General features: G+C 54.7%; 1 protein-coding gene across 3 annotated transcripts in view; it reads right to left on the reverse strand.

Moving 5' to 3' along the window:
* Positions 1-25076, reverse strand: part of PEMT (phosphatidylethanolamine N-methyltransferase) — an 87327-nt gene that overhangs the window by 52071 nt on the left and 10180 nt on the right. For all 3 annotated transcript variants that reach the window (XM_055306066.1, XM_055306064.1, XM_055306065.1), the window contains exon 2: positions 23720-23827. In XM_055306066.1, coding sequence (XP_055162041.1) covers positions 23720-23812 — 93 coding nt within the window. In that variant the 5' untranslated portion in view covers positions 23813-23827. The remainder of the gene's footprint in view (positions 1-23719; positions 23828-25076) is intronic.

Raw genomic sequence — 25076 nt, forward strand, 5'->3', positions numbered from 1 at the left:
TTTGTCGCTGCCACGCAGCCACACTGAGCCCCCAGGGCCCCTCGGTCTCCAGGCACCCAAGCCAGGCCCATGCACCCTCCTGGAGGCTGTGAATGGGGTGGGGTGGGGGGCAGAGCAGGCTCAGAGGGCTGAGCTCACCCCACCCCAGCAGGGAGGAACATAAAAAAAGCAACGTCCTGAGGAAACATAATCCCCTTCACAGCTTGGTGTGACTGTCCCTGAAACAGTCTCTGACAGCTGAGAGGACAGAGCACCTGAGCATGAGGACTCTCTCTTCTGGCAGGGTACAGCCTGGGTTCAAAATACTGCGTTCTGTGCTAATCACCCACCCTGCTGGAACATTTCCCGTGATCTCCGAGGATGGGGACATTTATGGTTCTCTGTCACCCAAAGGGAGGATGAACTAGAACAGCACAATCTCTGTGTGCTATGGGCACGGCTGTGGCCTGGTCTCTCTGGGGACGATCTCGTACAGCCTCCCTGTGCCGCTGATCAGACTGAGCTTCTACAGGAGCCCCTGCTAGTTCTGCAGTTGTGCAGCTGAGATAGGGCTTAGGGACTTCCGTGGCCCTCAGGGCTCAAGGGTCATGTGCACTAGCCCCCCGGGGGAAGGGGGGGCCTGCTTTAGGACATGGCGTCTTGGGCCTTCACACACTCACCTCCCTGCCAATCTCCATCACAGTCATGGTCACACCGGTTCTTTGACTTGGTGATTCCAGATCCAGAAGCAGATCTGACATGTATTTGCACATGTGTGCAAATAAGTAGGATAAGGATGTTTATTGTAGCACCGTTTATGGTGGTGAAAGTCTGAAACAAACTAAATGTCCATGGGTGAGTTGAATAGATGATAGGACATCCGTACAATGGGATACGTCGTAGCCACTGAAAAGAATAAAGCAGATCTACAGATGGGAAAGCAGACATCTCCCAAGGCCACTAGGAGGTACTTCAAGGGTTACTTAAAACAGGGTCTGGTCGGAGCAAACACTCATGAATGTTAGTTCCCATTATTGTTCTAAGACCAGCCTGCTCTGCTTTTATGAAGGAAAAGAAGTAGGACATCCAGGAGTGGCCATCCATATAGGAGAGAGAATCCATCCATGCAGAGAACACCTCAGGAGGGGGTGCAGGGCAAAGGAGCCCAAGCGAGACATTTTCACCCTATGCCTTTTGGCACTGTTTGACCTGCTATCATGCTCATGTATTACCTACACTCAAAATTTTAAACATCGTAACTGTGAAGATGCCAAACACAATAAACTACCATGTCCCCAGGGGTGAGGGGCAGATGGCTGCTACATCAGGTGAGGTAGGGACTCTGGACGGCTGATCTTCAAGGCCAACCAAGGAGATGACGGTTATACAGGGTTTCACAGGTGTCCAGCCCCAGGGCCCTCGACTACCCAAACCAAGGGCTGGGGTAGGGAGAACAGTTACTCCTATCTCCGGTTGACAGGCTTACTTTACACATGATTCTAACAAGCCTGGCTGTGTGGTTGCCCCAAACAGCAGAGCAGTGGCGGACGCGGAGGGAGATGGAACAGGCACATGGCAGGCAGTGAGACCCAGCAACAGACAAGGGGTCAGAAATAAGAGAACAGTGTAGCGTCTAGGGCCACCCAGTGCAGGAGCAAGGGCCCCACATTCTAGCTCTGGGTCCCGCATCATAATGACCTCATACCATGAACTCATCTGTGCTAGTGAGGAGGGAAGGTGAACCCACCCACGCATGACTTTAGAAAGCGCATATGCATGATTTGTTTTTAAAAAGATAACAACAAACCTTAAGACACTGAAAGTTTCACTAAACACTGGAGAGTTGACTATGTGAAACACATTCCTCCCAAAAAGTACCAGATAAAGGTCACCGCTCAACGTCTAACAACGAAGACCTTGGTCCAAAGGGCAGGGTCCCTTCCTGCATCCCTGTCTGACCTTGGCCCTAGGGTGGGGGTCACTGCCTGTGTGTCCCTCATCTGTGCATCTGTGCTGCAGCCATGGAGCCACTCACGCCCAGGAGGCTGAGGGTCTGGGTGCCCCCGAGGCCTCCCAGCAGGAGGAAAAGCCTGGCAACCCTGCCGGCCGAGGGCTCCTGTGCCAGTGGAAATGTGTTTGCTTCATAATCAACAAGGGGTCAAAGCCGGGCTGTCATTCTTTTCTTTTCTTCTCTTTTCTTTTCTTTTCTTCTCTTTTCTTTTCTCTTTTCTTTTTCTTTCTTCTTTTCTCTTTCTCTCTTTCTCTTTCTCTCTTTCTTTCTCTGTTTCTCTCTTTCTTTCTTTCTTTCTTTCTTTCTTTCTTTTTTTAATTATCTTGCTGTGTTTTGACATAGAGACCCAAGGTCTAAAATTAGGCCACTGGATCTCACACCTGACTCTCCAAGCTCCCCAGGAGAGGGGGGCCCTGTCTCAGTGCCGACCGTGGAAGGTGTCAAATCTGTGCTCGGGGAACAGTGTCTTCTGAACACACTGCTCCAGGCAGGCCCAGGCTGGAGGACTGGCTGTTCCACTGCACGCCTGGGGCAATGCTGGAGGTCCCTCACCCGGGAGGCCCCAGGGTCCAGCTCCTCCACTCACCACTTCCAGAAACCCCAATCTCCACCCCTTCTTCAAAGTGACCAGCTGCAGGGTTCCATCCAGGTGTGAAGGTGTGTGGTGGGCTGGGGTTAGAAAGTGTGTGTGGTCCCCTCACCAGGGTCCAAGGACCAGGCTCGCAGGGACCCAGGAGCCGGTCTCCAACAGGCCACAGCTCAAATCTACGGCCTGGGCCCCAGTGGCCCCCACAGAGGGAGACCCTGCCCATTCTTTCTGCTCACCATCTGGCAGCTGGGGTGGGAAGGGCGCCCCCAGGTCTCCAACTGGGCTCAAGTGCTCAGCTTCTGGAATGCAGGAGGTACCTGCACTTTCCATTCTCTTGCTCATAATTACCCCTGTAATTATTCCTGGAGGCTGTGAGGATTAGAGGGAGAGAGAGAGAGAGAGAAGGCTGATACACGCAGGAGACTGCCATTCCCAGCTGCTACCTGGGCTTCCTGTCAGAGAGATGCCTCAGATGAAATCATGCACCCTTTGGAGCCCCCCTAATAATGCATCTTTCTTTAAGCCCGTGGATGCTTCCAGATCTGGGAAGAGCTCTGCCTCTGCTCAGCTCATCATGTGTGGCCTCCTCCTGGGCCCTCCACAGCATCCATCACCATCAGCAACTCAGCAACATGAGGCCCCACGAATCCTTCCAACTCTGTACATCTATTTAGAAAGTCTAGCAAAATCTAGATACCTTCTCCTGTGGATATCTATTGGTTCCCCTTTATTTCTTTTGCCCGTATTAAAAGATGTCATATGCTAGCTGCAGCAGGGAATGGGCTGTCATTGGGGAGAATCGGTTCTTCCTCCCTGTCTCTTCCACACAGCACAGACCCTGCCGGGGGTGGGGGCAACTCTAGACTGGATAGCCAGAGGCTCCTGGAGGAGGGGGCATTAACCTTGAAGCTGAGAGGCCAAACCAAGGGGCTTGTAGCAGGATCCTGCCAGCCACAGCAACCCCAGGTGCCTTCAGCATCTCCCTCTTCTCTCCTCTTGTCTGTTTCACAGCTTTCAGTATAAGGAGAGAACTTCAGGAGACCTGGCCCCTCCACCTCTGCCACCAGCTATGGTGTGAGATCAGACCTCTGTCCTTTGGAAAATCAAGCAAAGCACCTGATGGTCAGTAGAAGAGGGGCCCCGACAGATGTAAACATCCTAGGTATTTACATTCCTCCCCCATCCTGCTTCTGAGCTATTATGGGCTTCAGAGGCATAACTGTGGCACCTTGAGAATGGCTAACGGTGCAGGAGTATGTTCTGGCAAGAAGGGCACTTTGCCAGCAGGGGTAGGGAGAGCTTGCCTCCAGCTGGGCCCCAGCAAATGGAGCCCTTGCATTGCAGGACAGTATCCCCATCAACCAGTGTGGTGTCAGCAGATTTTTTTTTAAGAACCCACAGTGCAGAAGTGAAAGGGGGGCATATATCTGTGCATTTATTCAACCAACATTTATAGACTACATGGCGCCTGTGCCATCTGAGGATGGGGCTTAAGAGTGGCCACAGCAGAAGGAGCCTCGGTGTCCATCGAAAGATGAATGGATAAAGAAGATGTGGTTTATGCATACAATGGAATATTCCTCAGCCATTAGAAACGACAAATGCCCACCATTTGCTTCAACGTGGATGGAACTGGAGGGTATTATGCTGAGTGAAGTAAGTCAATCGGAGAAGGACAAACAGTGTATGTTCTCATTCATTTGGGGAATATGAATAATAGTGAAAGGGAATATAAGGGAAGGGAGAAGAAATGTGTGGGAAATATCAGAAAGGGAGACAGAACATAAAGACTCCTAACCTGGGAAACGAACTAGGGGTGGTGGAAGGGGAGGAGGGCGGGGGGTGGGGGTGAATGGGTGACGGGCACTGAGGGGGACACTTGACGGGATGAGCACTGGGTGTTATTCTGTATGTTGGTAAATTGAACACCAATAAAAATTAATTTATTAAAAAAAAAAAAAAGAGTGGCCACAGCACATATCTGCATGAGTACTAACAGACAACATTTCAATCTCTGCCTGGGGACCAAGTCACTGACTTCTTACAGAGACATTATAGGCAGGTCCTCTCATTATGCCCATTTCACAAATGAGGAAACTGAAGCCAGATGGTAAGTGGTAGAGCTAGGATCCATACTGAGAGCACACACCATCCCTCCAAGAAGAAAGGTGACATCTAGAAAGAGAAAGCAGAACAGGAAATTGCAGGTGCAGATGGACCAAGCATGTGCCAGAGGGCAGAGCTCTAGCACACTTACCTCTGCCCCCAGAGGAAGCCCATTCAGCAGCTCAGCAAGGGCCTACCTCCTCGAGCTCAGGACAGCCCAGCACTGATGAAGGCCCAGACACCCATCTGTCAGTGGCCAGTGGGATACCCTGAACAAGTACCCTCCACCCAGGACAGTTTCTTCTTCTGACAACAAGGAAGAACTTTCCAGAACCACAACCTTCTAGGCATCATCACAAAAGAGAGTAGGGACCCTGTCTCCACGTTTAGGAGGAGACATTTATTTAGAGCTGAATGTTTTAATCTCCCCTTGCCTTTGGCTCCTGAATGACCCATACTGGGGTTCCATTCATGGAGCGTTCCCGGCTTCTCTGAAAACTGATTTGGTCACATCAGGCCTGAGGATGGCCTGTCCATGCTGGCCACCAATGCCTGCCATGATGCCACCGGGGCCCAGTGAGACCCTGAACTGCCCTCCAGAAATGTTTGTTCTCCATGGCTAAAGCAAGTGTGTTTTGCTGCCTTGGACTCTCTGAAAATATGCTCTGGGTGGAGTGTCTCCAAGTACCTCCCCTAGACTGCAGAGAGGACTGTAATCCAGCCCCATCTGGCTGCCAAGCTGGCAGCCAGGTGCCTTACTCATTTCACAGATGAGGCCTCTAAGTGACGGCCACTTTGGCAGGAACCAGGGCTCAGCGATGAACAAACAACATGCTCCTTCTCAGAGAGAAGACTGGGCACATGGGCATCAATCACATCGCACAAGGTGCCCAGGCAAGGGACCAGGGGAATGACAAGGGGAGTGAGAGACAGGTAAGAAGGCTCCCCCAGACCATGATTCCCGACAACAGGGCCAGGTCTGTTTCAGGTTAACAACACAGTCATCTGGCCCCCAGAGTAGCTAGCCACCCAAGCCCCATCACCCAGACGGGAAAGTCTAAAGAGCAGGGCCTGGCTGGGGTGCCAGCCACTGGTGGCTTCCTGCCGGCTGTCTGGAGCCTCCTCCTTCCTTCTGGAGGCCTCACGAGCACTTAAAGCATGAGAATAAAACACAGAGCCAAAATACTCTTCGTTTGCAGGGAAGGCCCCCTGGCACAGTTGTTAATGGGGGAAGCCAGTGGCTCTGTAGACCACTGCGGTCCCCAGGGGCCATGGGCTGCTACCTCTCACAGGGAAAAGGAAAGCCAGGCTCTGTGTCTTCAGCAGGAAGCAGGATGCTGTAAGGATGCCGAAAAGCCCCCGGCCCTAGCAGGTCCCCAGGATCCCACCAGACATAATTTGTCTCTGTGCCTCAAATCTCTCTTGTATCACTGAGCTGCTACGGGGTCCCCCAGAGGATTCAGTGCTTGTCAGAAGACTGTCTTGCATCCCCTCCTCCACCTCACTGGACCCCTCATTTCCCCCACAGCCTTTGGCACTCATGACCCCCTCCGATCCCCAGCCTCTGTGCAGCCTGTCAGGGACACGTGCAGACACACCATGCAGGGGGCTCGCTTCTCCCGTGGCTGCCCCTCCGTGGAGCCCACATCTCGGACTGAGCACCAAACCTAACTGCCCTACACTGGACTCCACTGGCCTTTGTCTCCCTCCCTATGCTTCATTATGAAAAAGACATGGGGTGCTTACAAAAATGCACACAGCGGACAGGCGGGAAATGAGAAATTATAGAGGTGATCGCTGGGACCAGGGCTGCTGGTGCACACAGGAAGGCCTGGAGGAAGGCAGCCGGGGGTTGGCCCAGAAGTCCTGAAGGCCACAGCCACGGGAAAGGCATTTCTAGGAGTCTCGGGTGGCTCATGGCCCATTCCAGTATCGTGACAAGGGATGCTCTAGCAGAGCACAGCAGACCACAGGTTCATTACCAGGCTCTAGAGCTGACTTCCTATTCATCTCTAATACCTCCCAGAGCCATGTGGGGCAAGTGCCCTGGGAGTGTTCACAGAATGGAGAAAGGCCTAGAGTAAACCTCAGCAGGGGTGTGGAGGGAGGGCCCAGAGGGCAGAGTGGCACAGAGTGGCATTGCAGGAACTGGGCACCACGACAGGCCACACTCCCCCATCTGGGCAGAGGCAGCAGTCCAGTACTGGCAGGCTTCCCTTGGGGCAGGGGCCTGGGGAAGGCAGTACTTGGAAAGGTGCCAGCACCCCAGGGCCCCTGGGGTGCCAAGCAGGGCAGTGAGGGCCAGTCCTTCCTCTCGGAAGGTTTGCAGGCAGGTGAGGGCCTACTTCACAGGAGAGTATTCGGAAGCTCAGAGAGGCTGAGTGATTTGCTTGGGGCAGGCAGGACCAGGTCTGGGCCCAGGCAGCCTATGTAGGGCCATGCTTGCCCTGCCAGTGGCACTCCATGGCAGGAAGCTCTTGGGGAGGAGGCAAGCTGGCCAGGAGCCTGGTGGGAGCAAGGCATGGAGACCATTTAGCTGGAGAGCAGTCCAGGGTTGGACTCCTTGCAATAGGCCTCTGAACCTTCACATGGCGGCGGGTTCTCAGAGGCACAGAAGAGCCAGTCTCATGGACGTGAGGGTTAGGCGGGCCATCCAGGTGGATGGGGAGGGAGAAGGGTCATGTATTTGGACCTCTGGATTGGGGTGAACATTCAGGGCTATCGGGAAGTCACAGCTGGGATTCTCAAGAAACCCATGGCACAGGGTGGAGCTACAGAACAGCCTCAGGTCCATGGAAGCAGAAAAGACCATTGTATACCCCCCTCCCCTGGTTTCTGCATAGGGATACTGAGACTTGAGGAGATGAAATGGTCTGCCCCTGCTGCCAATTGGCCAGTGCACAGCTGGACTGGAACCACACGGTGAGGTTCTGTCCCCCACGTTCTCCTGGGCCATGGGCCCTCCTGGATTTTCAGAGCCTCTGGGCCCTGCTGGCCACTTTGACCCACCTGAGGTCTCATAGACTTGCCAAGACCTGGCCTCCTGACCAATCACAGCAAAGACACAGCTGGACTGGGCCAAAAGGCTCCCCAGTGGCCAGGGCAGGGCAATGCCCCTCACACCACTGCCACCAATCTAAACAGTGACCAGTAGGTATGTGACAGAGGCCAACAAGCAGGCTCGGGGTGCAGCGGAGAAAGGCTGGCACATGGCCTGGCCCTGGCTGGGAGGGGCGAGCCCTGAGTGACAGTCCCCTAACCCCACCACACCCAGAGGTGGACCAGGTGCTGGGCCCTACCCTTGGCACCCATGATCTACTTTCACTACCAAACAAAAACCAAGGACACCAAGGAGCAGAGGCGGGTCTATGCAGCCCCATTCTCAATAGCACTGCACTGACCCAAGGCAGATCTGAGGACTGGGACAAGGATGGTGGTACAGAGCCTCCGGGTGGAGGCGTCAATGCGTTGTGACCTTGTGACCAAGTCGGCCCTGGCACAAAGCCTCACACAGCAAAGGAACCACACAGGGGCTGGGCTGGGCTCTCTGATGTGCCCACAGGTTCACTCTTCCCTGCCTCCCTTGGCTCCCTGGCACTCCAGGAGGCCCCTGAGACCACCCACCCAGCCTCAATTCCCACGACCACCTCTGACCTTCCCAAACTTCTGATGAGGTGTGGCCCCCCCTTCTCCTAGCTCTCCTCCACTTAAACCGCCCTTCTGTTCCCCCCTCACCCTGGAACCGACCATCTCCCCGGGCCCCGACACCTGGGCCCAGCTGGGCACATGCCAAGGACCCAGCGGCCATGAGCAATGTGACCACCAAAGGCCAGAATCCATGTGCACCCTCTCCCAGCTCCTCCCTTTCTCTACAACCTTCCCTGCCCCTTTCTCCATAACCCATACCAAGTCCTATCATGTGGTTGACAGGAGCAACATACGGCTCGGTCACCAAACATTTCCCAGGCACCGGTCAGACAGGACCAGGACGACAACAGCTCACACTTATCAAGTTTTGACTGTGCCTGGCACTGCTCTGCATGCTGCATGTGGGTGACTTTATTAACCTCAGCACAACCCTGGGGTAGAACTTCCAGTGAACTTGTTTCACAAATGAAGAAACTGAGACACGGAGCTTAGGTTGAGGATGTTGCCTGAGATCATGCAGTCAATAGCTGGCCACAACTTGGGCCCGGCAGTCAGCTCCTAAGCTGGGTGGGAAGGCCCCTGCTGCCCCACCCGAGCCCATCCCAAAGGACTGAGGCCACAGGACAGTTGCACCACAGAAGCCCCAGGGCAGCCAGGCCACAAGCCACTGCCAGGGACAAAGGTGACAGTAAGAAAGCTGAGCCACTCAGGGTGCTCCAGGTACTGTTTTACCTATCTTCCTGTCCAATCCTCAAGGCCCTCACTACTCTGCCTCTTTCACAGATGACAAAACTGAGCCTCAAAAATCTTGCCCAGGTCCCCCCAGCTGAGAGGTATCGTCAGGGAGACAGAGCCCCCCAACTCCTGCTCTCCAGCCCAGCAAGATGGGCAAGGAGTACTTGGGGGCTAGGGGGACATGACTGCACTGGGCTCCTAAGGTGGAGCAGCCCAAGGACGGGCCATGAGGACCCCTGCGCCTGCCCTACCCCAGCAGAGGCATCCTTTCTGGGTGGCTGACCTTCATCCTTTCTGGGTGGCTGACCTTGCAGCCTTGCCCACAGGAAGTCCACGTGCAGTCATATCACACAGGTAGGATGCATACCAGCCAGAAGCCAAGCTGCAGAGAGGTCCGTGCAGGACAGTCGTGCACCCTGTAGTGGCAGTGGGGGGAGTGGGAGGGGGCCGCAGGGCAAGAGCCCCAGCAGGCCTTCTCAGAGCCTCTTCCCAACATCAGGGCCCCAGGGCTCTGCCTCCTTGGGGCCGGGCCATGCCGCCACTTAGGACTGTGTCTGCACCACGCAGGCCCCCCAAGGGGTGGGAAGGGGGGAGTAGGGAAATGCACAGGAGAAGGCCCAGCTGCCAGGCCCAGTTCGGCTCCCACCTCAGCTGTGTGACCAGGGCAGGTCAAGCAACCTCTCTGGTCCCCAGGTGCTGCTTCTGGAGAGTCTGGTGCCCTCCATGGACAGCACTGCTCCTACCTAGGGCTGTCCTGCCCCGTCACTGCAGGCCACCATCACTTGGTCCCTACCCTCAAAGACTGGTGGGGAGATACGGAGCAGTGCTACCCCATCCAACCAGCTGGCTGCCGGGGCAGGCTGCCCACACCCAGCCACTTCATCAGTGACCGCATCCAAAATTCCTCCCTACGTGACAAAAGAATCTATAGGACAGGTAACAGAGGAGTCTGTGCAGGACATGCCACAGTCACCCCTTCCCCGAGCACTCCTTTCTCCAATGTTCTTCATCCCTAATGGAAGAAAGCCTCTAGAAGGCACTAGTGCCTCTGGCGCTTTGTAGGACAACTGAGTGGTCTTTCTCAAAGTAGCAGGGAGAAGCTGAGGGCAGGACCAGGGCAGACTCAGCCTCTAATCTTGCCAGGAGATGGGGTGCATGCTTCAGGGTTCCAGGGGCTTGTCAAGGTCGTATCCATCCCCTGTTGGGCACAAATGCTGGGGAGTGGGGCTCCACACTCTGCTGCAGGGGCAGCACAGATGGTCCCCACCCAGGCCAGAGAACCTAACTCAGATGCATGCCCTTCCTGGGCCCTGAGCCTACCCCACAGTGAGCCCACCTCACCGCAGCTCAGCTGCCTCATCCTGGGGCAGCACTTCCTCGAAGGGCTCCTGGGGCACTCAGCACAAATCTGACCCTGGTACTGCACCTCCCAAGACACCAACCCACTTCCCCTAGCCTCGTGGTGGACATAGAGCTCCAAAGAGGCCCCTGGGAATCAGTGGCTGGTAACAAGTCACTGTGCCGATGGCATCCAGCCTTGGAGCCGCCCAGGCTGGGGAGAGAGAGGGGAGGGTACTGGGCATCATGGGGGGTCTCTGTGAGTCACTGTTGGTGTGGCTGGCAGGGGGCAAGGGGGCAGGGGGGCCAGCCTCAGAGTGAAGCCCTTCCTGCTGAGCTGGCACTTTACCTCGCCCCCTCACTCCCCTTGCCCCCTCACTCGGGCTCTACTCCCCACTGTGCCAGCCACCAGGATACATGAGAAGTCCCAGGCTTTGGGAGGGAGAAGCACAGGGCCCCACTCAGGAAGAAGGGGCAAGTTTGGGCCTGAAATAGAGGCCTAGCCGAAAAGGCAATTGAAACTTCATGAGCAAATAAAACTAGTCACTACGATAGCCTGTGATGTGTGTGCTTTCCCTAACAACACGAAGCAATTAGCTCCTCTTGGACGCTATGGCTCTGGAGATGGAGTCAGATTGCACCATCCCAACCACAGATGCCAATTGCAAGTCCGGGTGGTCACCCTTGTCAGGCCAACAGGTATAAATTCGAGGTTCATGACCGCCCACCGCCAATTCGATTAATTTGCTAGAGCAGCTCACAACACTTCAGAGAAATACTGACTTCGTAGGTCGCCAGTGTATTATACAGACCAGAACTCAGGAACAGCCAGGCTGGAAGAGATACAGAGAGCGAGGTGTGGGGAAAGGGTGCATAGCTCCTGGGAATCTCGAGCCTGCTGCTCTCCCCCAAACTCCACCTGTTCACCAACCTGGGAAAGCTCTCCAAACCCCACCCTTTTGGGGCTTTATGGAGCCTGGATTACACAGGCAAGATAGACGAAATCATTGTTCACTGGCCCCAACTCCATCTCCAGCTCTCTCCCCTCCCGGGAGGCCAGAAATAGAACTGAGAGCTCCAACTGTCTACACATGGGCTGGCTCCACTGGTCCCCAGACTTAGGTGACAGAGAGGCTTCCCAAAAGTCACCTCATTAACATAACAAAAGACACTTTTCTGGCTCCCATCACTTAGGAAATTCCGAGGATTTTAGGAAGCTTGTGCCAGGAACAGATTGAAGACAAAATACATGTTTATTATAAATCACATTAACTCCTTCCACTCATCCTTTGCTTTATTGCTTACAAATCCCCTTGGTGCTTGCTATTCATGTCATGCCATGACAATTCCACCTGCTGTATGGGTGGACAGATGGGGACTCACGGCAGAGGAGCTGCTGCCTATTACACGCCCAGAGCATGACACCCCCCTCCATGCTGTACTCCCATCTAAGCCACAGAATAACCCTGAAGAGGGATAAATCCATCCAGTCATGAGGCTAAAGTGCTGGCATCCTCACCATCCTCACCACAGGCCCTCTGCCCAGAGCACAGCCCTGGAAGGCTGAAGAACATCACACCTACTATGTGTGCCATTTCAGGACCAGTTGGGGTCAATTCAAGTATCATGCAGCAGCACCAGGGAGGATGGGGTGGGCCTTGGGAGCAGAGGTCTCTGTGCACACTATCCCTCACTGCACCGCACATCCAGTCAGCACACGTGGGCCCATCCAGGGCTATTTTCAGCAGGAGCATCGAGACAAAGTGAAAAGCAACGAAGGTGTGTTAGCAGAACCTTGTACCCAACACAGGGGCTGGCCTCTGAGGCTGGGCCAGAGCCTCGGAGAGTAAGCACCACCTGGCTTTGAAAGCTGCCTTGAGGAAATCTGTAAAGGCTCCACCTCTCACCTTCTGCTCCACCAACCCCCCTCCAACCCAGGCCAGCCCCTAAATCTCCATTTTCTATCAGGTGGCCAGGATTATCCACTCCCCTCCACCCAGGACCTCCAGGCCAGCTGTTCATCTTTGGTTCCAGCTTCTCTTCATGATCTCTTGCCTCCTGCCCAGTATGTACCCCAGCACTCCCTGGCCAGTCCAGATTCCATGGCCACCAAAACCTCAGGAGCCCAGGGCCCCAGGCCCATGCTGTCCTCTCTTTGAATAAACCCCTGGCATTATTACCCTCTGTCCAGCAAACACGTAAGCATGGGGGGGGCTTTCCTGGAATGCAGTGGGGCATCAGCCCAGATCTTTGGACCTAAGCCCCACATTGATCAGGCTGGCACTTGACCAGCCCTCATCTTAGCCCTCTTGAGTCTCACCGTGCCAAGGCAGGGAATGAGGAAGGTGGGAGTTGGAGACAAAGGTGGCAAGAACCAGGCTGCTTCTTGGGCAAGCGGTGGACCAGAACTTCACAGCCTGGCATTGTCACCCGATGACACTGGAGAGCCTGACAATACTGCCTGGTGATGCACGGCCCCATGGCACTGGCCAACAATGTGTGCATCCAACATTTCCCGACAGAGTCAAAGCCTCCCCCTGGCTCATTCCTGACTCCTGGGGGCCAGGAATGTGTCGCCAGCTATGGAAATTATGCTCCAAGATGTATCCATAGGCCATGGAAATTTTCTGGGCAGGAGATTCTGGTATAAGTGAAGGCACTTGGCCTAAAGTTTGGGAAAGTGGCTGGGAGAGGATAAAGGCTCTAGGAGTTTCCACTGATGCAAGTGCTCTTCTGGATGTGCCTGCAACCAGACGGCTCCTGCAGCTGCTCCTCCTTTGAGCCAAATATGACACTAGGCACTTCGTGCTTCCAAACCCTTTTGCACCCATTTCCTCTGCAACAGCCTCGCTGCCTCACAGTGAGGAAATTGGGCAAAGGCTGCTCCTCCAGACCTCAGATGAGGCAAGTGAGACCCAGGGAAGGGAAGGGACTGACTCAGGGAGCAAGTGAGCAGTAAAGTGAGACAAGAACTCAAGCCCTGGAACTTGTTCATGGAATCTCGGCTGGCGTCAAAAGCAGGCCCAGGAATGGGGCAAAGCCAACAACTCAACCAGTCTGCCTCTCAGGCTGCTAAACACTCGTGGCTGCATCTCATTAATTCCTGACAGTGCACTCATGGCAGCATCAGCAGGTGAGGGGGAGGACCTGGCATCCTTCTCACAGGAGAAAAAAGGAGGACATGCCTTGCCTGGCCCACTGCTCTCTGGGCTACTCAGTGCTCACGCCTGATATTGGAAGGACAGCTTCCCATCCACCCCTTCTAACACTGGGCTAGGCCTTGTCCTTAGCTCCAAGATGCTGTCCTTACCTTCTAGGAGCATTCAGTTTGAGGGAGGCAGCCAAACTTGAGCACATGACAAGAGTCCACAGAGCTGTGGGTTAGCCAAGCAGCAGGGTCTGGGAAGTGCAAAGGGGATGCTTGGCCATGTCCACATGGGCCTGGGGCTCAGGGCAGGCTGGCTAAAGGACAAGCAAAGGTGGAGAGGAAGGGAGGCCCCTCTAGGAAGAGGGAACACACTGCAAAGATCCAAAGAGGTGAAAGATCAGGTCTGCAGAATAGCGGAGAGTAGATGGCCAGAGCTCTGCGAGGGCGTCACAACAGAGGTAGGTGAATGGGTCCAGGTGATGAATGGCCCCCCGAGCCACTCATCTAACCTGAAGGCCAGGGGTTCTACAGAAAGGTTGAAGTAGGAGGTCCCAATCTGCTCAGAGTACCCCGGAAAAGCTAGGGCAAGAAAACTCCGTCCTGGACCCCCTCAATGTGGGAAGGATCCCAAGAGGTCACCTTCACCCAACCACTCAGGGAGGAGCCTTCTCCAACGTGTGCTTTTCAATCCCACAAATCCGCACAATGCCCTGATGTCCTCACAAGGCCACAGAGGCCAGAACCAAAAATAAGTCATCACAGGAAGAAGTGCTTGGACCCACAATCACCACCACCACCCAGCACGGACTTTCTAAGAAAACTCAGATTGCACCTCCAGAATGTCAGGAAGCTAGGGAAAAGGATGAGGTCACTGAAGAAAGCTGGCCCAGCCAGGGTTTTGCCTAGGCTTTGGGGTGTGGGAGGTGTTGGGGGGGCAGTCTCCTTCCGCCTCCCCACCCTTTTGTTCTTAACTGTGTCACTCCAAGGGATCCTGGCAAAGACTGTGAGCTGACCCAGTTCAAGGTGCCGAGCACACTTCATCACCACGTTGCTCAGACACTGAGATTCTAAAGTTAGCCCTGGCCGACAGCACGATGCACGCCCCCCCCCCAGGCCAGTGCCAGCAGCCCCACAGAGCGATGCGCTAGCCAGTACAGCTCTCCATTCGGATAGGGATGGGGCTGCAGGGGTGGTCAGGGCTGCTTCCAGCTGAAAACACATGTCTACTCCCTGGCTCAGAAAAGAGCACACACACACACACACACACACACACACACACACACACACGGAACATCTGGCACTTGAGCCAACACAGAGATGCTAGACAAGCAAGCGAGGGTCCCCAGTGTTGAGCACCTGACTGTCCCCAGCCGTGGAGTTGAGACCAGACATGCCATTAATTCCGCAGAACCCAGCTCTGAGAGAGCATCTTGGGCAGGGACAGGGTGAGAGCCAGGGCCGGGGGAGGGCTATGGTGTCCTGGAGGACATTAATCGTAAGAGACAAGCAGCTAGCTAGCCAGAGCTCTGTGCTCTCTTGGCTCTCATGCCCAGCCCACCAGCCAGCTCCGCTCAGTGAAAAACCCTGCTAATGTCACAGGCTATACCCACAAGCCCAGCTCAGGCTTCCCACAGAGGCAAGACGCACTCGTGGCAGAAGAGGATGTTTCCCAATCCGGAAACACTGCCTGGGAGCCCAGTGGGTGCCTGGCCATGCCCTGGGAGCCAGATTTCTAAGCCAGATGGGAGCGAGGGTCTCAGACAGTTTGGGTTCACACCCCGCCCCAATTCCCTAGCCTGTCTGAATGAGATACACACACACACACACACACACCATACACACAGAAGCACATGCATGCTCACATATACTTACGTACTCTCACATGCACGGCCACTCACTTACATGCTCTCTCTCTCTCACTGCTGCCAGCCTGTAGCAGACAATCAGGGTTGCAAGCCAATGTTCAGAGTCCTCTTTCCGGGGTCCCAGGCCCACCAGTCTACCTTCTGTCCATACACATCCCCTTTGCTTTGGCCTTCTTGACTCTTGCCCCCCACCCTCCATGCCTGCTGCTCCTCTAGAAAGCCCAGCCTACCTCCTAGGCCCTGTGCAGCCTGTCTCCTGTCTCCTAGATGTGTTCTCTACTTGTAAGCTTTATTACTAATCACACCCTGACTTTTATTTATTTTTTTTAAGATTTTATTTATTTATTCACGAGAGAGAGAGAGAGAGAGAGGCAGAGACACAGGCAGAGGGAGAAGCAGGCTCCACACAGGGAGCCTGATGTGGGACTTGATCCCAGGTCTCCAGGATCACGCCCTGGGCTGAAGGCAGTGCTAAACCGCTGAGCCTCCCAGGCTGCCCACACCCTTTTAGATTGCACTCATGATATCCTATCTTACCTTGGTGGCCCAAACACCAGTTCCAGGAGGGCAAGGGACATTCTATTCCCCTGGACCCCAAAAAGGGCCATCCCTGGGCAGCCCCTGGTAAAGTGAGTGGGTCACAGTGTTTCAGAGTTCGATGGGACCTGAGCTGGAGGTCTTCACCTCAGAGATGGAGAAATCAAGGCCCAGAGAGGGTGTGAACACAGGGAATGGGACCTGAGCCATCCTCCCAGGTGTCAGGGTGGTTCCCTTGCTTCAGCCCAGCGGCAACTGCAGGGTCAGCTTCCTGGCACCCATAGGGGGTTCTTCTGGGGCACCTGAAATTAGCCAACAGTTGCTGGCTGAGGATCTGAAACCAGAAAATGGGACCACAGAGCAAATACAAAGGTGTCAGCCCAGGGGCTCTTGGCTGTCCTTGCCTGACCCACAGCGCCATCTACTGTCCTGCCTTCCCAGCTCCCTCCAAAACCCAGGGCCACTGGCCCAGGGGCCTCAGGCACTCAGCCAGCAAGACATCCCTAGGCTAAGGGACTATCCTACCCCTACCCTCAGCCAGGTGGTGATTTGCCCTACTTCCTAGAGACGAAGAGCTGCCTCCTCCCAAACTCACCACCCCCTAGGGAGGCTCTGTCTCTCTGCAGATAGGGTGACCAACCCAGGAAGGAGGGGCTCTGGGCGTGCAAGACATCAAGACTAACCCAGAAAGGGGATCCCTGGGTGGCTCAGGGGTTTGGCGCCTGCCTTCGGCTCAAGGCGTGATCCTGGAGACCGGGGATCGAGTCCCATGTTGGGCTCCCTGCATGGAGCCTGCTTCTCCCTCTGCCTGTGTCTCTGTCTCTCTGTCTCTCTCTGTCTCATGAATAAATAAATAAAATTAAAAAAAAAAAAAAAGACTAACCCAGAAAGCCCTGGCCAATAGGCAGGTTGGCCATCCTGCCACAGATGAGAGCTACCCCAGACACAGGCTGTAGATCCCACACTTAGAGAGAGGAGTCTGAGACTGGGACCCAGGGGGGGAACAGGTGGGCATGGAGGGTGGGGGTGGGGAGTGCTGCACACATGCCCTGGAAGGATGGGTGGTGGGTCTCAGGTGGAAGAAATCACGCAAGCAGGCAAGGGTGTGAGAGAACAGGCACTCCAGGGGGAGCAGAAGGCTGTGCCAGGCAGGGAAGAGCACAGAACTCAGAAGCACACTCTGGGCTGAAGAAACCCGCTGGCTGGGACGGTTCCCACTGACACCTGCTGTCCTGGCCAGATCACTTTTGCTCTCCCAAGGGGCCCACATGGAAGATTAATGATATGGTCACTGTCCATAAAGCCATCCCGTTTAGCAGGGTGTCCAAACACACTGATAGTCTCCATCAGCTTTGACGTCCTGACCAGCAGTTTGCCTTCGATAAAAGTTAAGACACCAAAGCCCGCCAACAATTTTCTTCTGTAAACAACGGGAAAGCTCAAGGCTACATCATAATAACCTGGCACTGGCTCGCTGTGTTCTGACACTGGAAGGAGTTCCCGGGGCTGAAATGGCGCAGGGCTGTGTCTATCTTATCTTTCCGGAGATGCCACAAATAACTGGGCCGGCTAGGCCTCACCTCCCCACAGCTCCTTTCCTTTGCAGAGTCAGAGCATGCACATGCCAATGTCACAGATGGAGGTGGGCTCTCTCCACCCATGCACCCCAGAATACTGGGGAAGAGGTCAGGTCAACTGTTGAGAACCCAGGAAATACTGGCTGTGGGTCCAACAACACCAACAGCACAGGGCAGGAGCACAGAGGGGGAGGCAGAAGCTCAGCCCTTCAGAACAGCACACAGTGCTGGGGGTACCAGGACGCAAGGCAGGGGCTGCTCCAGGTGTCTGGGAACACCCGGGCTAAGGGGAAGGCCAAGGGGCAGGCAGTGATGCCCAGGGGGAACACAGGACACATGCAGGGGGCACAAAGGACTGCCTCACTCAGATCAACCTGGGCAGCTATGCCCCTTGGGGATCCTGCCAACATCTGGAAACATTTGAGACTGTCAGGATGCCTAGTGGGCAGAGGCAGGTCACCTGCTTAAACACCCTGCAGGATGGCCCAAAATGGCAACAGTGCCAATGTTGGTGACCTGGGCCTGGAGGGTAGGCTGGGAAGGGGATTTGTGAGAAGTAGGGGTGACTGCCTGAAAGAGGTGGCACAGGTACACAGGAAGCCCTTGGAGAGAGGATGAGTCACAGGGAAAGGTGGGGACCAGGACGTCTGGGCATGCAAGCAACAGAATGCCTGGCAGAGGGGCCTCAGGGACCCAGGAAAGGGTTCACACTTTCTGGTAGAAGGTGTGGGGTGCCTTTTTAAGCAACTGAGGGTACACCGGGGCACTGAGCGCTTTGGCCCTGGTTCCGTGTTCACAATGTATGACAGAGTGAAGTATGCAGAGTAGAAGGGTGGAGAGGCACAGAGAGTGCTTGGAAGCCTGGCTAGGAGGCTGCAGTGCACACCAGGTGAACAGGTGACCCCATATTGAGCAGGTGGACTGATGAGGAAGGGCCTGGCGGGGTGGGTGAGAAGGAGGAGTGAGGCTGGCCCCTGGATCTCCATCCTGGGCGTCTGGAAGGAAAGCAGAGCCCACACCCCTGTCTCAGCCAGGGTTCAAATAGCTAGCTCCCTTTTGGGCCTGACATACCCAGGTGGGGCCACAGCACAGACCCAAGGTGCTGGTACCCTGAGAAGATTCTGGGCCAAGGACTGAGACACAGACAAAGGGGAAAGCCCCAATTGATCCCCTTGTAGCACCTGACCTTTTCACCATTTTATTTACAAATTTATTTGTGATCTCTAAGCATGGAGACCACTGGCTCCTGGGGCTCACATAGTGCCTGGCACACAGTGGGTTCTCAATGAATATTTGTTCTTTTGTTTTCAGAGAGAGTCTGAGCAGTGAGGAGATGGGGCAGAGGGAGAGGGAGAAAGAATCTTAGGCAGGCTCCACATGGAACTCGACATGGGGCTCAATCTCACGATCCTGAGATCCCGATCTGAGCCGAAATCAAGAGTTGATGCCTAACCTACTGCACTACCCAGACACCCCCGATTAACATTTGTTGGATGAACAAATGAATGAATGAGGAAAAGCTGTTTAAAAGGAGAAACACAGTGAGCCAGAAGAGCACATAAGGCAAGGAGAACAGGGTTACAAGAAATTGTGAAGGTCAGGGGTGTTGGTTTGCCCCAAGATCCAACAAGAGGAGGATAGAAGGTGACAAAGAGCTCCTTGAGGCTTTGGGAGCAGGATTCTAACAGAGTGAAGGAGATAAAAACTGGCTGTGGAGATGGTCGGGGAGGGACGAAGAGAGAGATGGGACCAGGGGGAATGTGGGGAGGGGGTGCCAGCATATCTCCATGCTGGCACTGACAGGTGGGCAGGCCCCTCCAGCCAAGAGCCACAGCCCCCAGGAGGCAGACAGTGGGCCTGGAGCAATCAGAAGGCACTGGTCCAAGGCCAGACTCAGCCTGGGCCTCTCTCCGTGGCCTCAGACATCACCATCAACCCCAGCCATTCCACTCCCCTGAATTCCAGACTGGAAAGGCCTCCACTCGGGATCTCCCAGAAGCAGAGAGATCTGAGGTCTCCTCCCACACAGCCCTTAGCCCCTACGTGGTCCCACATGGCCTCACCCCCTACAGTTCTGCACCCTGTCCCCACACATCCAACCAATGCTCTGACACCAGGTGGGTGTCCCACAATTCAACTCAATTCTGACACTATCTGCCCAACTCACAGAACTCAGGAAACCAGCTTATTTGCTTGATTATCAGCTTGTCATAAAGGATATTAAAGACTAGGAATCATCACCCCGATGAAAAGATGAATAAGGTGAGGGACAGGGACGGGTGCCAAGTGCCCATGCTCTCTGGGCACGCCACTCTTACCCCATCTCCATGTGTTTACGAACCCAGAGCTCTCTGAACCCCATCTTTTTTTAAAGATATTTATTTATTTGAGAGAGAAAGCGCAAGCAGGCATAGGGGCAGAAGAAGAGGGAGAAAGAGATGCCCTGCTGAGCAGGGAGCCCAATGATGGGGGGCTCGAGCACAGGACCCTGAGATCATGACGTGAGCTGAAGGCAGAAGCCCAACCAACTGAGGTACCCAGGCACCCCATCTCCAAACCCCATCCTCTTGGGGTTTTACGGAGCCTGCATTACAGAGGTGACTGAATAAATCATTGGCCCTGGGCTACCGAACTCAACCTCCAGTTCCTCTTCCCTCCCCAACCACGTGGTTGGTTCCTCTGGCAACGTGCCCGTCCTTAGGTGGGGGAGGGGTCTATAGACACCACGTTAACATAATAAAAGACACCTTGAGCGCACTCAACAGCTAGGAAATTTCAAGGATTTGCGGAGCTGTGTGCCAGACTGCAAGCAAATCCATATTGCTTATTGTAATTCACTCAGGTCCCAACTGGAGCTGGCCGTGCCTCCTCTCTCTGGCACTGCCGCACCAAACCATGGTACATCCTGTTGACTCTTCCTGCTTTCAAACTGTGTGCAGAATCTGACCACCTCTCCCACAGCTGCTGGTGCCACCCTGGTCCAAGCCACCATTGGGCCTCCAGCACGGTGACAGCCTTCAGCCCCGCCCTCACCCCTCATCTGCTCTCAGCAGCCCACGCCAGCCTGGAAAACCCAAGTCAGATCAGGCCACTCATTCCCCAGCTCCCCGCTCAGGATCCGGCACACGTGCTCCCCACGGCCCACAAGGCCTGTACTGTGATGCCAGCCCTCTCTCTGACCCGCTGCCCGCACCCTCCGTTCAGATTCCAGCCAGTGGCTGTTCCTTGAAATCACCCAGGACTTTTGTACTTGTTGCCTCCTCTTCCCCCAGACACCTGGGGGCTCCCTCCCCTGTGGGGGGCAGGTTTCCACTCAAAGGTCACCCTGCCCTGACCAACTTCCCCCATCCCCTGCTTCACTTGGCCCCACCCCATCCTGCGTTTTGGCAGTATGTGTGTTTAACCACAGCATCCCCCTCCTAGAATGTGGGCTCCTTTAGAACCAGGGCAGGGCGCCCCCCATGTCTGGCATGTGGTAGGCCATCAAGAAATATCTGAAGACATGAGCGAACCCCTTCGGCCCAGTTTCCAAAGGGGATGATAACAGCCTTTGCTGTGATGATTGACTAAAATTCTGTATGAGGCTCACTCAGCACAATGCCCAAGCATGGCAAGTCCCACCAAGTATCAGCTGTCATGATGATTTAATCAGCTCATTAAGCACTTTTACAGGTGCCACCTTGCTTACTGCTCACGCGCTGGGATCTCTGTCCCCAGGCGCAAGAGCCCGGGCCCAGGCCCACCCAGACCGGTTTTTCCTGCCTCCCAGGGCCTTTACACTGCCTGGCCAGCAGCAGCCCACTAAACCACCCTAAAGGTCCTCATTCTGAAGCCATTGAAGAGCTCTTCCTCCCACTGATGACCACATACTGTTTCAGCAAATAACTTTTTCAGAAGCAAGGCAAATCAAACACTACGACGACGAGAGAAAAAAGCCTCATGACAAATGCACAGATTACAAGCTGCCCATCTCCCAAATCTTAAGCACCTTGACTACGGGCCCGTGGGCCACAGTGTGACTTCAAAATGAACCTACAAAAATACACAGTTGGAAGAACCGGTGGCAAATAGTGGGAGGGGCATTTGCATGAAGTGTCCCCGGGCCCCACTGTGCACTGGGCCAGCCAAGCCCCAGGCGCTGGGAGACCAGCCAGGCCCGCAGGGTGAGGACTGTGGACTGCGGAGAGCACTGCACGCTCCCAGCTGACTGCCAGCTCTTCTACAGACCGACAGCATCTCTGTGCCCTGCACCTGCTTCCTGCAGCTGCTTTAACCAATTCTGCAGACTGGGTGCTTTAGAGTAACAGGAATTTGCTCTCCCAGTTCTGAAGGCCAAAAGTCCAAAATCAGTGTCTCTGGGCCAAATCAAGGTGCTGGCAGGACCATGCTCCCCCACCCCCACGCCCCACGCTCTAGGGGAGAATCTGTCCTTCACTTCTTCCAGCTTCTGGTGGCCATGGCCTTCCTTGGCTGACAGCCACATTACCCCAGTCTTCACAGCCAGGGTCTTCTCATCTCCCTCTGCCTCCCTTTTATAAGGACACATGACTGCATGAAGGCACACCCCAATAATCCAGAACCTCCCCATCCTGAGATCCTTAAACCTGCAGAGCTCCCCTTTTTTGCCATATATGGTAACTTTCACAGTTTCCAAGGATTAGGACATGGACATACGTCTTTGGGGGCCATTTCTCCAGCCTGCCACGTACCCACCATACCCACCGCCGTCTTGTACCACAGGAGGAAGGGTGAGGGTGGGGACTGGAGATGGGGAGAAGGAATGAGGGTAGAAGGGGACAGGAAGATCAGGTACTGTGGAAGCCCAGCTCTTGCTCAGATGCCTGTGGCAGGTCAGGGTCAGCTCAGACACAGGGGATCTCAGGTGGCCTGTGGCAGGGGTCCCAGGAGGCCTAAAGGATGGTTTTAGACACAGCAAGCTCTGGCCCTTTGGCCCTCTGAGCTCCTCTCTCCCATTAGGCCCTCTCTAGCCGGAGGCCTGAACTGACCATCTCGGGGGTGGGTCCAGCCTATTCAGGACAGGAGGGACAGCACGTGGGGAAGGCGGCCTCTTTGAGAGGGGCAGCCCCACCCCCCACCCCCACTCCCACCCACCCCCGATCTCCCCAGACAGAGAAAAGACCTAACTCATAAAGCAGATGAAAAACATGTCCCGTTCTGCCTCTGGGACCAAGAGGTCACTCGAAATGAAAACAGTCTGGAACAGTATGTTGCTAATGCTGAGCTTTGCCTCATTCTTTAGGCTACCCTCAAGGGTGATCACAGGACGTTCGTGGCTCTGCATCAGCAAACCCAGGCACAGGGCAGGAGCCTCACCACTGCCACCCCATCCCATCCCTCCAGAAAACCCAAGAGCTTCCCCCATATCCTGCGGGGGGAGGAGGCATCACAGAGAAGCTTGTAGCAGGAGTGACTGTCTGCCATTCCCACACCTTCTTCCAAGGACTCGGAGCTCCTTTCCCACACAGCCTGGTCCCCTGGACCCACAGAAGAGCTGTGTGCTCCTCTTTTTCCTTCTATGTTCACTTCTTTTTTTTTTTTAAGATTTTATTTATTATTTGACAGAGAGTAAGAGAGCACAAACAGGGGGTGTGGCAGAGGTAGAGGGAGAAGCAGACTTCTCTCTGAGCGGGGAGCCAAACACGGGGCTCCGTCCCAGGAACCTGAGATCATGACCTGAGCTGAAGGCACACTTCACCGACTGAGCCACCCAGGCGGCCCCTGTGTTCATTTCTTGCCCTCTCATTCTTGCTCCCCAGCACACTCAGTCCAATGGCGTGCCAATCATTTTGCAGGGAGGCCCGTTCAGGAAAAATGATCATGTTTCTGGAGCACATGTGAGGAGGTAGAGATTCACAAGAAAGCAGCTTTACTGTGCGGCATGGCAGAAAAGGAACAGAGCCCCATGCCGAGGCCATCTACGGCACCCACTGGAAAACTGAAATCCTAGGGCACACATGGGCAGCCCCGCTGTCACTGCCAGGATATTGCAGGATCCCCAGAATGAGGAGCTTCTCTGGTCAGCATCCCCTAACTGGGTTCTGACCTTGACAGGGGAAACAGAAAGGATGATTCCACACTGGCCAGAGACAGACACAGGGAGGGAAGAGCCATCTGTCTGTCTGTCCACGCAGCCAATCCAGACAACACTGGTGCGAGGGCACTTACCACATTCCAGAAGAGTGGATTGAAAGCGATGGTAAGGATGGCAGCCACAAAGCAGGGATCCGAGGGGTCCACGTAGCCCAGCAGCCAGGTCATAACGCAGAGGTCTGCCTGCAGGGACAGAGACGGCATCAGCGGGAGAACCGCCCAGTCCCCGACGGCCCAGCCCCACAAGCTGAACATGGAGTGACAAGCCCCCGGAGCTCAGAAACAAAGTTGCCCTCTGGGAACACTCTGGGAGGCTCGGGCACAAGCAAGTCCAGCAAAGGTTACTACAGTGTAATCATAAAACTGAAGATAAAAAGCTGAAACCCAACCACCCGCATCGTGCCCAGTCAGAGGGTGGCCCGGCTGGCAGCAGAAGAGCAGCAAGTAGGGACACTAGACAAGGAAATCACTGGCGCCAAGGATGAGTGGCCAGCACCCTGAAGGGGAAGTGACCACACCAGGACAAAGGTCTGGGTCACCGTCACCAGGTGCCATGCCTGAGACCATGCATTGCAGAGGGCTTCAGAGGCCCCAGAGCAAACCCAAGGGGCTGGCATTCATGGTAAGGAACACGCAGCCTCCCTAGTAATCAGGTAAATGCAAATTAAAACAACAGTAACGTGCCTCCTTCTCACCAGCCCTACCGAGGGACAGCCTTGAGTGCTGGGGAGGGTGTGAACTGAAAGGCGTGCTCCTACTTGTCAGCAATTTCACTTCTGATCGCCTGTCCTGGAGAAACTCATGCGAGCGTGCAAAGCGCGAGTGCAGGCAATGAAAAAGATGAGCGACTTAGCTGTCCATCTATGGAAGAATGGATACAGAGAATAGGGCCCATTCCTAAAGCAGCTAAGCTACAGAATTTAAACAAACTAGCCATGTGTCAACCTGGAATATTCTTTTAAAAATGTCAACTGAACAGAGCAAGCTGTAGAATTCCCACAGCATATCTATGTGTATGTATATGTATACATAAATATACATATATATACACATTTATATAAAATAACACACAACACATTGTACTAAATGTTCTTTCTGTGTATATGCACGCGACATACCAGCTTCATGCCACGTGGGGCATCTCCAGCAGGTTTCCTGCCCTCTGCAGTCCACACTTGGGCTGGATCACTCCCTGTGGTGGGGGCGTCCCCTGCACCATAGAGTGTTCAGCGACACCCCTGGCCACCACCCACTCAGTGCCAGTGGCACCAAAAATGTCTCCACACATGGCCCCAGTGTCCCTCAGGAGCAGAATTGAGACACCCTGCCTGTAGGGACGGTGGGAAGACTCTGGAAAGTCACTGAACATAGAAGATGTGGCCCAGCATGTCCTTCGCGTGTGTGGGCCTCCTGTCCCAAGTCTAGGGCAAAC

Source organism: Nyctereutes procyonoides, unplaced genomic scaffold, assembly GCF_905146905.1.
Source record: "Nyctereutes procyonoides isolate TBG_1078 unplaced genomic scaffold, NYPRO_anot_genome, whole genome shotgun sequence".
Classification (NCBI taxonomy): domain Eukaryota; kingdom Metazoa; phylum Chordata; class Mammalia; order Carnivora; family Canidae; genus Nyctereutes; species Nyctereutes procyonoides.